Raw genomic sequence first — 16,224 nt, 5'->3', positions numbered from 1 at the left:
TTCTGATCTTTTTTGTACCATTCTTCCTCTAAATTTCTTAAGTTTTCATTAAGATAGTAGCATTCAAAGTTCCAAAACCTGTTTGACACAAATCCCACAGTAACAGCCAAGTTCTTGCAGGTAGAAGGCTGTTAAGAGATTGGGTGTCAACAGAAGGTGAGTTATAAATTATTATGTTATTATCCACCTAGTTATTATTCTCTGGTTGTCTTTAAATGGTGTAACTGCCTCATAGCTTCAGCATCAGTTCTATAGTAGCTTTTTATGATAGTTTTAATTTCCCTGTAATGTCTTCAAGTAGATACTAATTTTCCAAGTACCCTGAACTAAAATTACCTGCCAAACTATACTATTAGGAACAGAGCTGCTTTCAAGACTTCTAACCCATGCTAGAAAGAAAATGTCCTGCTAACTCTTCTAAAGAAAGTCAACAGATTAAGGGAGCATATTTTTAAGAGACATCTGCTGCTTTCCCATCCCTAAGTCCTGGTGGTTAAGTCCTCTGTAAAATATCAAATTTAAAATTCATTTTGCTGTATATCACATGTTGTATTTGATACTGGTATTTGATAAGTTGGTTTTATGACTTGGCTTGAAAAAATGTCTCAGTAGTTGGCTGTATGGTGGGGAGGGATGCTATGATTGCTGCCACACAGATGAGCCACTTGTCTGGGCATCTGCCAATACCTCCACTCTGGTGCTGCTCAAGTTTATTTTTGTTCTAGAAACCTTACGGCCAAATACCAGGGGAGTCCTAGAAGCAACTCTGGCAAGCACAGAATTGATGGCAGCTTCCTTATGATTATACTTCTTTGCATGGTCTCTCAGCTGTATCTTAATAGCTTTCCATCCTAGAGGCCAAATAAGATAGACCGATATACAAGCTGCTCACTATATCTCAACAAATTGCATTGCAGTTGATGCCCTTTCCAACTGTTTTCCCCCTGTACTCACCATTCACTTCCATCCAGCCTATTCTAGTCTTAATCTTTTTAATGTTTAATTTTCATCTTTTTTGTTGTAAATGAAATTGCTATGAACATCTTTTGATAACTGTTGAATCTGTATGTTGTACACTTGAAATCAATATTGTATATCAAGTATACTTAAAGAAAAAAATTTTTTTTAAATTGGGTAAATGCGAAAATGTGACACTAAATATGCCCTGAAAAGGACACCTGTTGATAGTATGGAACCTGAACCAAGGAGGCAGAGTGTAGCCTTGTTTAATCTCAGCTGGGAACACATGCATCCGGTGACTCACATGTTCTGCATCCTCTGCATGTCCCGGAATGACTGTGAAGGCACTGCAAGTATTGATTTTAGGGTGACAAATAAATGTTAGTGAGTAGTGAAATCACAAATATAGACGTTGTGGATAATGAGAATAGATGAGGCTGCCGCAGTGCGTGCAAACAGTGAAGCAGGGAAAAATGCAGAGTGGCGATGTTCATCAACACATGCGGGGGCTGCACAGCAGAATGATACTTTATTCTGTTGCTTATGAATTATATATTTTTTTAATTTTTAAAATAAAAGTTTACATATACTTCAGATCTACAAGGTTAATGATGAAAAATAGTGCTCCCTTGTGCCTCTCTGCCCCTTCCCTTTTCCCAGAGACAACAAATTTCAATTCTTTTAGCTGTTTGTTTAGTTTTTACCTCCAAATCTCTATATAACATGATGATAATGCTACTTCTTGATTCTGTTTCTAAGCATTATCTGTAGTGATAAAGACTAGGTTTCTTTCTTCACTGTTTCAACAAACACACATACACTTTCCATCTTCCAAAATCATAAATTTTGCTAGGTCAGTATTCAATATTTGTGTTGTTATGCTTGTACAATTACTATGCATATTCTGATTCAGTTGCTGCTCTTGCACATCTTTTTATTTTCCCTTATGTTAATATTTATCTGGCTTCTTTATTTGCTTTTCAATATCTGTCCTTAATTCCCCACTGTATGATAAGTATAAATCTTTCAGCCATTGCATTAGTATCTTTTTTACAATCATCCTGAGGATTCCTTTTTCCCCTTTCTTCCTTTAGATTCCCCCATTTTCTGGACCCCATATCTTCTTATTTATTATTCTTTTTTTTGTGTGTGTAGAATGGAACATATCCTCTAGATGTAATTTTCCCAAAAAAGGATGTATGGGAGGTAAAGTTTTTGAAAACTTGCATGATTGGGAATATTCTTTTTTCTACCCTCATACATGATTCATGGCTTGACTGAGTGGACTTTAAAGGAAAATTAATTTCTCCTCTCAAAATTTAAAAGTTTTTGTTCCATTTTTATGTTTTAGTTTCCAGTATTGTTGAGGAAAACTGAGGTGGACCTCGACAAAGCTAATAGTAGAAGTTGTAAGCTAAGCAATCTTCTTGTAGGTGGGCAGAAAGCCCTTTAAGGTGGAATCTCTGTTTATGTCACAGGCCCTAAAACAGAAATGTTCTTGGTGTGTTCAAGAAACTGCAAGAAGGTTAATGTAACTGGAGAAGAGTGAGAGTGAGAGTGACAGGGAATGAGGGTGGGGGGGCAGCCATGGGCCAGGACGAGCAGGTCTGGGGCTATGGTTAGATGTTGGATTTCATTCTGAGTTTGGTAGAAAGCCATTAGAGGAATCTGAGCAGGGAAACATTACATGTTTTACATTTTAGGCATATCACTATGGCTAGTACAGTGAGCTATCTCTGCCATAAGCCATGGTATCTGTTCATCTACTGCTGCATAACAAACCACTTCTCAACTTAGTGGTTTATTTTTTTCTCTGAGTTCTGTGGGTGCTCTGCTGGACTTACCTGAACTTACTCAGTGGCTGGATCCTGGTGCTGTAAGATGGCTTCACCCACATGTCTGGGGCCTCAGCTGGGATGGCAGCAATGGCTGGGATTGCTGAGCCTCTGTCCATTTTTTCTTTCATCTTGTGCTTTTTCATATGAATGTGCAAGTGTTCCAGAAAGTCAAGCCTTAATATGTAAGCACTTACCCACCTCTGCTGACATCAAATGTGCTGTTACCCCGTTGGGTAAAACAAGGCAAATGTTTGAGCCCAGAGTCAACATGGAAGGGAAATACCCAAAGGTGTGGATATCTGGAAGTGAGATTCATGGAGGCCATTGCTGTAACAATGTGCCACATTAAACATTGTTTTATCAGCTCTCCTTTTTCTGATCCTCTGCTCATCAGTTTGTCTTCTTAAGTATAATTTGATTTCCCAGTTAAATGTGCTTCCAAGAAAATAATGCACTTGCCACATGGACTTTACATATTTCTTTTTGCTGTGATAGCAATTTCTTATTTTAAAATAGTAAATTGGCTTATTTCAAGGACAGAATACCCAGTCCAGTATTCCCTAGTAGAGCGGTGTGGTCTGGGGACCTCCTAGCTAAGAATCATTGTGTCCCTTATGATTCATCTCAAGTCTATGATGGTGTATGTGTAAATGTATGACTTCTATAACCCTCATTTTTAATCCACTGGTGATGGAACTACAATGAAGTTTTAAAGAAATGTATTGAACTAAGCAACTTTCATTGTTGCTGGGGGAATGCAAAATGGTATAGCCACTTTGGAAGACAGAGTGGAAAACGAAACATACTCTACCCTTCTATCCAGCAATTGCACTCAAATGAGTGAAAGTCACCCAAATGAGCTGAAAATTTATTATGTACACAAAACCACACGATGCTTATAGAGTTTTTTTCATAACTGCTAAACCTTGGAAGCAACCTAGATGTCCTAGTAGGTGGATGGATAAATAAACTCTAGTTTGTCCAGGGAATGGAATGTTATTCAGTACTAAAAAGAAATGATCTATCAAGCCATGGAGGAAACTTGAATGCATATTACTAAGTGAGAGAAGCCAATCTGAAAAGGCTGCATACTATATGATTCCAACTATATGTTTTGAAAAAGGCAAACTATGGATACAGTAAAAACATAGGTTAGCAGGGGTTTGAGGGGAGGAAGGGGTGAATAGGTGGAGCACAGATGATTTTTAGGGCACTGAAACTATTCTGTGTGATACTATAATGGTGCATACATACCATTATGCAGTTGTTCAAACCCATAACATATACAACAGCAAGGGTGAATAGTGTAAACTATGGACTTGGGATGATAGTGATGCATCAGATGTAGATCCATCAATTGTTAGTGGGGGAGGCTACGCATGTGTAGGGGAAAGGGGTATGTGGGAATTCTTACTACTATCTGTTCAACTTTGCTGTGAATCTAAAACTGCTGTAAGAAATAAAGTCTATTTTTAAAAAGATGTATTGAACCATAGTTCATTTTTCCCCAAAAGTTAGCTTGATTTCAGGCATTATGATCTAAATTTTGTAAGCTATTTGGCTAGAATTTGACTTTGTGATTTAATGTTAATGTTAATGTTTTAAGTGAATTATGGATGTGATTATTCACCTATCTACTTATTTTAATAGCTCTTGTCTTGAGCTATATATTATATATATATATTCATATTTTATATATATATTTTAAAGCTCTTGTCTATAGCTCTTTTTCTTGAGAAAAAGAAAATATGCATACAATTGTAAATTGTAAAAACTTTTCAAATTCATTATTTTCTCCTTGCTTTAAATGTAGAACAAATATGCAGAGGTCTTTGTTGTTACCTTTTTGTTGTTTAGTTCAATTTTTGTTTTTTTTTTAAAGACTTAGTTTTTTTAGAGTAGTTATAGGTTCACAGCAAAATTGAGAGGAAGGTGCAGAGATTTCCCCTGTCCCCCTGTCCGTATACATGCACAGCATCCTTTATTATAAAACTCCCCCTCAGAGTGGGATATTGTTACAATGGATGAACCTACCTGGACATGTCATAATCACCCAGAGTCCGTAGTTTACCTTAGGGCTCACACTTGGTGTTGAAACTGTGGGTTTGGACAAATGATAATGAGTTATATCTATCATTATGGAATCATACAGAGTATTTTTAGTGCCTAAAAATCCTCTATGCTCAGCCTATACATTCCTCCCTCCTTCCAGTTTTTATTTTTCATTAGATGAACCATTTTATATGTAGTTTTGGACTTTACTAATTGGTGTAATCTGGTACCAGAGGCTTTCGTTTTTACCCATTGACTTAACTGTGTCTCAAATCAAGGTTTCTGAGTTACATTTAAAGCAGAAATATTGTGAAGAAAAAAATACTTCTTTTGGTAGTAATAGAGATTACTTAAAACAGAATATGAAGAATTCTGCTTTCTTCCTCCTGAAAATTAGTAAATAACACTCTTCAAATATTTTCTGTGTTTTGCCAGATACTGAAAATATGAAGCCATTGGAGGGTGTAAAAATTCTCGATCTAACAAGGTTTGTACTGGTTTATTTGTGTTTTGGTGATTTTTTCCTTCCTCAAAAAAGCATTCATTTATTATTTGAATTTTAAGAGGATGCGTATATACAGATTATCAAAATTTTGGAAAGGAAAAAGAAAATAATTTCTGTAATGTCATTCTGAGAGACAATTAGTATAATATTTATGCATTTTTTTCCAATTTGCATATCTCTTCATAATTTTTGAATATGAAAATTAGAACCATATTAAAATTAGTTTACCTACATTTTAAACATAATGTTACATTTTGAATATTTTCCCATGTCACTCAAAATTCAAGAAAAACAAGATGATATTTTATTTATTGTTGTCACATAATTACTTATCCCCCCAATATTTCACTTTTATTATATTAGTCTTCCTTGTATGTAAATTTTTGCTTAAGGAAATCTTTTGATTTCCTCCTTAGGACAGAATTCTGAAAGTAGAATTACTCCATCTAAAGGAATATACTTCTTAAAGCTCTTGATACATAAGGCCAAATTATTTTTTTGAACAGTTATGACAATTTTAATTCTTACTAGCATTATATGAGCTTGTCTGTTGTTGGGCTATTAAGAAAAGAATATAAAAATCTTCAAGATGGTAATTAATGTGTTTATCATTGTTAACATTGTAGAGTACTGGCAGGACCTTTTGCAACTATGAATTTAGGAGATCTTGGAGCAGAAGTTATAAAAGTGGAAAGACCAGGTAAAGCTGTTGATGCCTTTGAAACATAGAAGCAAGCTAATAAATATTTTATATAGTTCTTTAAATATCCATGTACCTGTATATGGGATGAGGAGAGAATTAAAATGAAATGATTATTTCCTGTTCTCCTTCCCTTATTTCCCTCTAGACCTATACTAATGATCTCTTTCTGCTCTTTGCAGGTGCCAAAGCCTAAGGCTTAGGCCAGGTCCTTCCCATGTGCCTGAAAGCCTTTGGTAGAAACTGTGATGCAACATGTAATAATGATGCCAATAACATTTATCATAGGACCAGGCATAGTTCTAAGCACTTTGTCTATGTTAATTATGTTAAATAATCTTTTTGACAATCTTTTGAGCCAATATCATTGTTCCTCGATTATAAATGAGAAGACAGACACAGAGAGATAAAGCAATTTGTCCAAAGTCACACAGCTAATAAGGCATATCCAGGTAGTAAGTTCTGATCCTGGCATCCTTAGGCCCACAAAGCCTTACCGCTGAGACTGAGCTTAGAGTTGGCCTGACCACACGCCTCACTCTGGGGTGAAGGGAAGGCAAGGACGAGGGGGAGGGTAAAAGGAAGAAGTAGGGCACAGACAGGAAGACGGACAAGGATCCAACATCCATCAATAAAGGACCCAAATATCCCAACCTATGTCCTTCTTTTCTATTTATGATGAAAGAAACATTTTCTCATTTTATAACTTTAAAGGTTTTTAAGGAAAAACACCTACGCTTGGACCAATTCTGTTCATATGTTTTCCATCTGACATCTTTCTCATGCTTTCTTCTCCCATGTCCACCAAATAAACCTATTGTGTATACATTTTCCGTTTTATTTGGGATCTTCTTAACATTTTTGTGTTCAGTTCCTGCTGTTATTGATAAAGTTACTTAGAAAAGTGTCATGTTGTTCTTTCTCTCCAACCATCACTTAAAGGGCAGAGTCTATGTTGTCTATGTCCTCTACATCATCCTACAAACAGCTTGTTTTGGAAGGTTTTGGAAATTAGCATTATTATTTATTCTTCAAGATCTGATCCTTGTGATCTGGAGCATAATTCCCAAATCAGTGAAAATGGTTTGGCCTTGAATAGTGTGCACATATATGTAAGACTCATAAGAGACTACTTTACAGTTACATTAACTTACTAATTTACTGTAACTGATTACATGCTATAAAGTAGAATATGCCATCTGGAAGATTCAACGTTTTGCTAAATAGATCTTCATAGTAGGCCAGAGCAGTTTGCAGAAAATTCTCTAATATTACATATTATTCTATTATATTACATATTATATTTATCTGATCCTGTGTTTAGCAGGTTCCAGGTGTAGAGGAGCCTGGCAAATCCTGCTTTCCCGAGATCATGCTTCATTGATCCAGTCAGAGATGTTTATAGCTTTCCGTCTTTGGTGCACACATGGCGAATAGTGTTTACCTTCTAGCTGAACATATTTTTCTTCTTTTCCAGGTCCATAAAACTTCTAATTTCCACTTTGCTATCCAATTTCACCACCATAGCTCTTTCTGATTTCAACCATTCCTAGATAGAGCATCCAATCTAATTTTTTTGCTGTTTCAGTTGAGCAGTATGCCACGTGTCCTTATTTGTATTAACTTTAGAAATCATTATTCCCTGTTTAATTAGGCCTTTTTCTCCTTTGTACTTTTTGATTTCCGTGTTGGTAGACACCTTGCTTTGTCTAGACCTTTATTGTGTCCCGTAGCCGTACACTTGGCACCAAGCTTTGCTCCTAGCAGGTATTCATTGTACTTTTTCTGACTCCTCTCTTTCCCTTAAGCCTTCTGGCCAGTGCATTTAAATGTTCATATTATATATTTAACTGTTTTGGGTTTTTTTTTTTTTTTGGTATCATTAATCTACAATTACATGAGGAACATTATGTTAACTAGACTCCTCCCTTCACCAAGTCCCCTCCACATACCCCATTAGTCACCGTCCATCAGTGCAGTGAGATGCTGTAAAATCACTACTTGTGTTCTCTGTCGGTTGCACAGCCCTCCCTGTGCCCCCCCACATTATACATGCTAATCGTAAGGCCCCCTTTCTTCTTCCCCCACCTTCTCCCTCCGTTCCCACCCATCCTCCCCAGTCCCTCTCCCTTTGGTAACTGTTAGTCCATTCTTGGGTTCTGTGATTCTGCTGCTGTTATGTTCCTTCAGTTTTTCCTTTGTTCTTATACTCCACAGATGAGTGAAATCATTTGATACTTGTCTTTCTCCACCTGGCTTATTTCACTGAGCATAATACCCTCTAGCTCCATCCATGTTGTTGCGAATGGTAGGATTTGTTTTCTTCTAATGGCCGAATAATATTCCATTGTGTATATGTATCAGATCTTCTTTAGCCATTAATCTACTGATGGACACTTAGGTTGCTTCCATTTCTTGGCTATTGTTAAAAGTGCTGCGATAAACATAGGGGTGCATCTGTGTTTTTCAAATTGGGCTGCTGCATTTTTAGGGTAAATTCCTAGAAGTGGGATTCCTGCGTCAAATGGTATTTCTATTTTGAGCTTTTTGAGGAACCTCCATACTGCTTTCTACAATAGTTGAACTAACTTACATTCCCACCAGCAGTGTAGGAGGGTTCCCCTTTCTCCACAACCTCACCAACATTTGTTGTTGTTTGTCTTTTGGATCGTAGCCATCCTTACTGGTGTGAGGTGATATCTCATTGTGGTTTTAATTTGCATTTCTCTGATAACTAGCAATGTGGAGCATCTTTTCATGTGTCTGTTGGCCATCTGAATTTCTTCTTTGGAGAACTGTCTGTTCAGCTCCTCTGCCCATTTTTTAATTGGATTGTTCACTTTTTGTTGAGGTGTGTGAGCTCTTTATATATTTTGGATGTCAACCCTTTATTGGATCTGTCATTTATGAATATATTCTCCCATACTGTAGGATACCTTTTTGTTCTATTGATGGTGTCCTTTTCTGTACAGAAGCTTTTCAGCTTGATATAGTCCCACTTGTTCATTTTTGCTTTTGTTTCCCTTTCCGGGGGGATATGTTCATGAAGAAGTCGCTCATGTTTTTGTCCATGAGATTTTTGCCTATGTTTTTTTCTAAGAGTTTTATGGTTTCATGACTTACATTCAGGTCTTTGATCCATTTCAAATTTACTTTTGTGTATGGGGTTAGACAGTGATCCAGTTTCATTCTCTTACATGTAGCTGTCCAGTTTTGCCAACACCAGCTGTTGAAGAGGCTGTCCTTTCCCCATTGTATGTCCATGGCTCCTTTATCGTCTATTAATTGACCATATATGTTTGGGGTAATGTCTGGAGACTCTATTCTGTTCCACTGGTCTGTTGGTCTGTTATTGTGCCAGTACCAAATTGTCTTGATTACTGTGGCTTTGTAGTAGAACTTGAAGTTGGGGAGTGAGAGCCCCCCCACTTTATTCTTCCTTCTCAGGATTGCTTTGGCTGTTCGGGGTCTTTAGTGGTTCCATATTTTAGAACTATTTGTTCTAGTTTGTTGAAGGATGCTGTTGGTAATTTGTTAGGGATTGCATTAAATCTGTAGATTGCTTTGGGCAGGATGGCCATTTTGACAATATTAATTCTTCCTAGCCAGGAGCATGGGATGAGTTTCCATGTGTTAGTGTCCTCTTTAATTTCTCTTAAGAATGTCTTGTTGTTTTTGGGGTATAGTCTTTCACTTTCTTGGTTAAGTTTATTCCTAGGTATTTTATTCTTTCTGATGCAATTGTGAATGGAATTGTTTTCCTGGTTTCTCTTTCTATTAGTTCATTGTTAGTGTATAGGAATGCCTCAGATTTCTGTGTATTAATTTTGTATCCTGCAACCTTGATGTGTTCCGATATCAGTTCTAGTAGTTTTGGAGTGGAGTCTTTAGGGTTTTTATGTACAATATCATGTCATCTGCAAATAGTGACAGTTTGACTTCTTCTTTACCCATCTTGATTCCTTGTATTTCTTTGTTTAGTCTAATTGCAGTGGCTAGGACCTCCAATACTATGTTGAATAACAGTGCGGAGAGTGGGCATCCCTGTCTTGTTCCCGATCTCAGAGGAAATGCTTTCAGTTTCTAGCTGTTCATATGATGTTGGCTGTGGGTTTTTCATATATGGCCTTTATTATGTTGAGGTACTTGCCCTTTATACCCATTTTGCTGAGAGTTTTTATCATGAATGGATGTTGAATTTTGTCGAATGCTTTTTCAGCATCTATGGAGATGATCATGTGAATTTTCGTCCTTCTTTTTGTTAATGTGGTGGATGATGTTGATGGAGTTTTGAATGTTGTACCATCCTTGCATCCCTGAGATGAATCCCAGTTGATCATGTGTATGATCCTTTTGATGTATTTTTGAATTCGGTTTGCTAATATTTTGTTGAGTATTTTTGCATGTATGTTCATCAGGGATATTGGTCTGTAATTTTTTTTTTTGGTGGGATCTTTGCCTGGTTTTGGTATTAGGGTGATGTTGGCTTCATAGAATGAGTTTGGGAGTATTCCCTCCTCTTCTATTTTTTGGAAAACTTTAAGGAGAATGGGTATTATATCTTCTCTGTATGTCTGATAAAATTCCGAGTAAATCCATCTGGCCCAGGGACTTTTTTCTTGGGTATTTTTTTGATTACTGCTTCAATTTCTTTGCTGGTAATTGGTTTCTTTAGATTTTGTGTTTCTTCCTTGGTCAGTCTTCAAAGGTTGTATTTTTCTAGGAAGTTGTCCATTTCTTCTAGGTTTTCCAGCTTCTTAGCATATAGGTTTTCATAGTAGTCTCTAATAATTCTTTGTATTTCTGTTGGGTCTGTCGTGATGTTTCCTTTCTCGTTTCTGATTCTGTTGATGTGTGTTGATTCTCTTTTTCTCTTAATAAGTCTTGCTAGAGGCTTATCTATTTTGTTTATTTTCTCAAAGAACCAGCTCTTGGTTTCATTGATTTTTTCTATTGTTTTTATTCCTCTCAATTTTGTTTATTTCTTCTCTGACCTTTATTATGTCCCTCCTTCTGCTGACTTTAGGCCTCATTTGTTCTTCTTTTTCCAATTTTGATAATTGTGACGTTAGACTATTCATTTGGGTTTGTTCTTCCTTCTTTAAATATGCCTGGATTGCTATATACTTTCCTCTTAAGACTGCTTTTGCTGCGTCCCACAGTAGTTGGGGCTTAGTGTTGTTGTTATCATTTGTTTCCATATGTTGCTGGATCTCCATTTTAATTTGGTCGTTGATCCATTGACTATTTAGGAGCGTGTTGTTAAGCCTCCATATGTTTGTGAGCCTTTTTGCTTCCTTGTACAATTTATTTCGAGTTTTATACCTTTGTGGTCTGAAATGTTGGTTGGTAGAATTTCAATCTTTTTGAATTTACTGAGGCTCTTTTTGTGTCCTAGTATGTGGTCTATTCTGGAGAATGTTCCATGTACACTTGAGAAGGATGTGTATCCTGTTGCTTTTGGGTGTAGAGTTCTATAGATGTCTACTAGGTCCATCTGTTCTAGTGTGTTGTTCAGTGCCTCTGTGTCCTTACTTATTTTCTGTCTGGTGGATCTGTCCTTTTGAGTGAATGTTGTGTTGAAGTCTCCTAAAATGAATGCATTGCTTTCTATTTCCTCCTTTAGTTCTGTTAGTATTTGTTTCACATGTGTTGGTGCTCCTGTATTGGGTGCATATATATTTATAATGGTTATATACTCTTGTTGGACTGAGCCCTTTATCATTATGTAATGTCCTTCTTTATCTCTTGTTAGTTTCTTTGTTTTGAGGTCTATTTTGTCTGATACTAGTACTGCAACACCTGCTCTTTTCTCCCTATTTTTTGCATGAAATATCTTTTTCCTTCCCTTGACTTTTTGTCTGTACATGTCTTTAGGTTTGAGGTGAGTCTCTTGTGAGTAGCGTATCGATGGGTCTTGTTTTTTTATCCATTCAGTGACTCTATGTCTTTTGATTGGTGCATTCAGGCCGTTTACATTCAGGGTGATTATCGGTAGGTATGTACTTATTGCCATTTTAGGCTTTAGATTCGTGGTTACCAACGGTTCCAGGTTAGTTTCCTTACTATCTAAGAGTCTAACTTAACTCACTTAGCATGCTGTTACAAACACAATCTAAAGGTTCTTTTCTGTTTCTCTTCCTTTTTCTTCCTACTTCATTCTTTATGTATTAGGTATCAAATTCTGTACTTTTTGTCTATCCCTTGATTGACTTTGGGGTAGTCAATTTAATTTTGCATTTGCCTCACAATCAGCTGCTCCACCCTCCCTACTGTGATTTTACTACCTCTGGTGACAGCTATCCAACCCCAGGAGCACTTCCATCTATAGCAGTCCCTCCAAAATAGACTGCAGAGATGGTTTGTGGGAGGTAAACTCTGTCAGCTTTTGCTTATCTGGAAATTGTTTAATCCCTCCTTCAAATTTAAATGATAATCTTGCTGGATAAAGTAATCTTGGTTCCAGGCCCTTCTGCTTCATGGCATTAAATACATGATGCCACTCCCTTCTGGCCTGTAAGGTTTCTGCTGAGAAGTCTGATGTTAGTCTGATGGGCCTGCCTTTGTATGTGATCTTATTTCTGCCTCTGGCTGCTTTTAACAGTCTGTCCTTATCCTTGATCTTTCCCATTTTAATTACTATGTGTCTTGCTGTTATCTTCCTTGGGTCCCTTGTGTTGGGAGATCTGTGGATCTCCATGGCCTGAGAGACTATCTCCTTCCCCAGATTTTTGAAGTTTTCAGAACTACCTCCTCAAAGACACTTTCTATCCCTTTCTCTCTCTCTTCTTCTTCTGGTATCCCTATAATGGGAGTATTGTTCCTCTTGGATTGGTCACACAGTTCTCTCAATATTCTTTCATTTTTAGAGATCCTTTTTTCTCTTTGTGCCTCAGCTTCTTTGTATTCCTGTTCTCTAGTTTCTATTTCATTTATTGTCTCATCCACAGTATCCAACCTGCTTTTAATACCCTCCATCATGCTCTTCAATGATTGGATCTACGTCCTGAATTCATTCCTGAGTTCTTGGATGTCTTTCCATACCTCCATTAGGATGTTGATGATTTTTATTTCAAACTCCCTTTCAGGAAGAGTCACCAGGTCCATATCATTTAAGTCTTTCTCGGGAGTTGTATTAACAATTTTACTCTGGACAAGGTTCCTTTCGTGTGTCATGTTTGTATATGGTGCCCTCTAGTGTCCAGAAGCTCTATTCTGGAGCTTCTCAGCCCCTGAAGCAATGTCAGGGGTCTCAGGGGAGTGGTACTGGTGCCTGGGGGGGGGAAAGAGCTATTCCCCGCCTCCCAGCTGACGTGCCTGTCTCCACTGCCTGAGCCAGTGGGCTGGTCTCACAGGTATGTTCTTGTCCCAGAGCAGCCGGATATGGATCCCTGCTTTCCACAAGTGGCCAGAATCCCAGTCTCCCCAGGAACTCTGCCTGTATTAACTTTCCAACCTGGTAGTCATGTGAGTCTCATGAAAGCATCATGAAATGTAGGTTTGTGCTCCCAGAGCAGATCTGCAGAGCTAGGTATTCAGCAGTCCCAAGCCTTCCACTCCCTCCCTGCTCTGTTTCTCTTCCTCCCGCTGGTGAGCTGGGTGGGAGAAGGGCTTGGGTCCCATGGAACCACAGCTCTGGTATGTTACCCCGTTTGCTGAGGTCTGCTCTTTTCTCCTGGTGTGTGCAGTCTGACGTGTCCTCTTTTCTGTTGCTCTCTTAGGATTAGTTGCGCGAATTAAAATTTCTAATTGTATCCAGTTTTAGGAGGAAGCGTCTGTCTCTCTTCTCACGCCACCATCTTTAATCCAGCTTCATGCTGTCTACTCTATGTCTTTTGATTGGTGCATTTAGTCCATTTACATTTAAGGTGATTATTGAAAAATGCGTACTCATTGCCATTGCAGGCTGTAGGTTCGTGGTTACCAAAGGTTCAAGGTTAGCTTCTTTACTATCTTACTGTCTAACTTAACTCACTTATTGAGCTATTATAAACACAGTCTGATGATTCTTTATTTCTCTCCCTTCTTATTCCTCCTCCCCCATTCTTTGTATGTTAGGTTTTTTTTTTTGTGTGTGTGCCTTTTTCTGTTTCCTTTGACTGCTTTTATGGGTAGTTGATTTTATTTTTTGCCTTTAGTTAGTATTTGATTGTTCTGCTTTCTTTGCTGTTATTTTATTTTATCTGGTGACATCTGTTTAGCCTTAGGAGTGCTTCCATCTAGAGAAATCCCTCCAAAATACCCTGTAGAGGTGGTTTGTGTGAGGAAATTCCCTCAACTTTTGCTTGTCTGGGAATTGTTTAATCCCTCCTTCATATTTAAATGATAAGCGTGCTGGATACAGTATCCTTGGTTCAAGGCCCTTCTGTTTCATTGCCTTAAATATATCATGCCATTCTCTTCTGGCCTGTAAGGTTTCTGTTGAGAAGTCTGATGATAACCTGATGGGTTTTCCTTTGTAGGTGACCTTTTTTCTCTTTCTGGCTGCCTTTAATACTCTGTCTTTGTCCTTGATCTTTGCCATTTTAATTATTATGTGTCTTGGTGTTGTCCTCCTTTGGTCCTTTGTGTTGGGAGTTCTGTGTGTTTCCGTGGTCTGAGAGGCTAATTCCTCCCCCAGTTTGGGGAAGTTTTCAGCAATTATTTCTTCAAGACACTTTCTATCCCTTTTTCTCTCTCTTCTTCTTCTGGTACCCCTATAATGCGGATATCGTTTCGTTTCGATTGTTTACACAGTTCTGTCAATATTCTTTCATTCCTGGAGGTCCTTTTAGCTCTCTCTGTGTCAGCTCCTCTGCGTTCCTGTTCTCTGGTTTCTGTCCCATTAATGGCCTCTTGAGTCTCATCCATTCTGCTTTTAAGTCCTTCCAGATATTGTTTTATTTCTGTATTCTCACTCCTTAGCTCCTGCATATTTCTCTGCAAGTCTGTCAGCATGGTTATGACCTTTATTTTGAATTCTTTTTCAGAAAGATTGGTTAGGTCTATCTCCTCTGGTTCCCTCTCAGAGGAGGATGCCTGTGTGATTCTGGTCTGAATCAAATTCTTCTGCCTTTTCATGGTGATGGGCAGATGTTGCTTGTGTCAGCTGAGAGAACAAAATCCCTTCCTGCTTGCTCTTCGCATTCCTCTCCTGGGAGAATGGCAACCCCTAGCGGCTTGTGCTGGGCAGCTGCATTCAGATGGGGTCTTTGATTCTTGCCTGGGCTGCTGTGGAGCTCTGCACGGCTGCTGTCAGAATGGCTGGCCTCAGGCTGCTGCTCCGCTATTGTGTGGCTGCACCAGAGGGGGAATAGGCAGGAGGCTGTTTATCACCATGAGGGGCCTCAGAGCTGCGCTGCCGCCCAGGGGGTTAGGGTGCCCAGAGTTCCCCGGGAACTCAACTGTTGGGTTGAGTGTGCCGAGATGCTTCCGTCCAGCTGTGAGGCCCCTGTCCCTTAAGACTTTAAAAAAGCACTCATTTTTCTTTTGTCCCAGAGGCGCTGGCTGCAGGGACCCACTCTCAGGTTTTACTGTTCTGTTTCCCTAGTATCCAGCACCCCACGCACTGTGTGTCTGCACTTCCGGTGCAGGTGACTAGGGCTGGGTATTTAGCAGTCCTGGGCTCCCTCTCCCTACCTGCTCCGACTCCTCTCCTCCCATCGGGAGCTGGGATGAGCGGTGCGCTTGGGTCCTGCCGGGCCACAGCTTTTATCTTACCCCCTTTGTGAGGCGCTGGGTTCTCGCAGGTGTGGATGTAGCCTGGCTGTTGTCCTGTATCTTCTGGTCTCTCTTTTAGGAATAGTTGTATTTTGTTGTATTTTCAAAAATATATATGGTTTTTGGAGGAGATTTCCACTGTCCTACTCATGCCGCCATCTTGGCTCCTCTGTTTCGGGTTTTTGAGATAGTTTTTCAACACAGGTAAGAGGAAAAGTGACTTGGTAGTATTTTCAAATTTCAGCAGAGAATGAGTTTCCTCCGAGTCCACTTCTCCAGTTCTTAAATAAATTTGGTTGTAGTTTTCGACGTAGGACTTTGGTTATTTTTACTTGTCAAAGAGCGTATCAAGCTTAAGTATATTTTTTCTTCTTCTTTTTTTAGAATCAGTTGGGTGTAAACTGTATGCATGTAGGGCTAGGCAGGTAACCTAATTGAGTGAAGTGGCTGGGGCCAGATAACAAATGCTG

The 16,224-nt window shown here is 38.6% G+C and overlaps 1 protein-coding gene across 5 annotated transcripts in view; it reads left to right on the top strand.

Annotated features, from left to right (window-relative positions):
- The window catches only part of SUGCT (succinyl-CoA:glutarate-CoA transferase), a 698,665-nt gene that overhangs the window by 20,733 nt on the left and 661,708 nt on the right, over positions 1 to 16,224 (top strand). For all 5 annotated transcript variants that reach the window (XM_036918914.2, XM_036918912.2, XM_057504387.1 and 2 more), the window contains exons 2-3: positions 5,286 to 5,337; positions 5,982 to 6,055. In XM_036918914.2, coding sequence (XP_036774809.1) covers positions 5,286 to 5,337; positions 5,982 to 6,055 — 126 coding nt within the window. The remainder of the gene's footprint in view (positions 1 to 5,285; positions 5,338 to 5,981; positions 6,056 to 16,224) is intronic.

This window comes from Manis pentadactyla, chromosome 7 (assembly GCF_030020395.1).
Source record: "Manis pentadactyla isolate mManPen7 chromosome 7, mManPen7.hap1, whole genome shotgun sequence".
Taxonomy (NCBI): domain Eukaryota; kingdom Metazoa; phylum Chordata; class Mammalia; order Pholidota; family Manidae; genus Manis; species Manis pentadactyla.
Note: the sequence above shows the minus strand (reverse complement) of the source record. Positions and strands in the feature narration are given on the sequence as shown.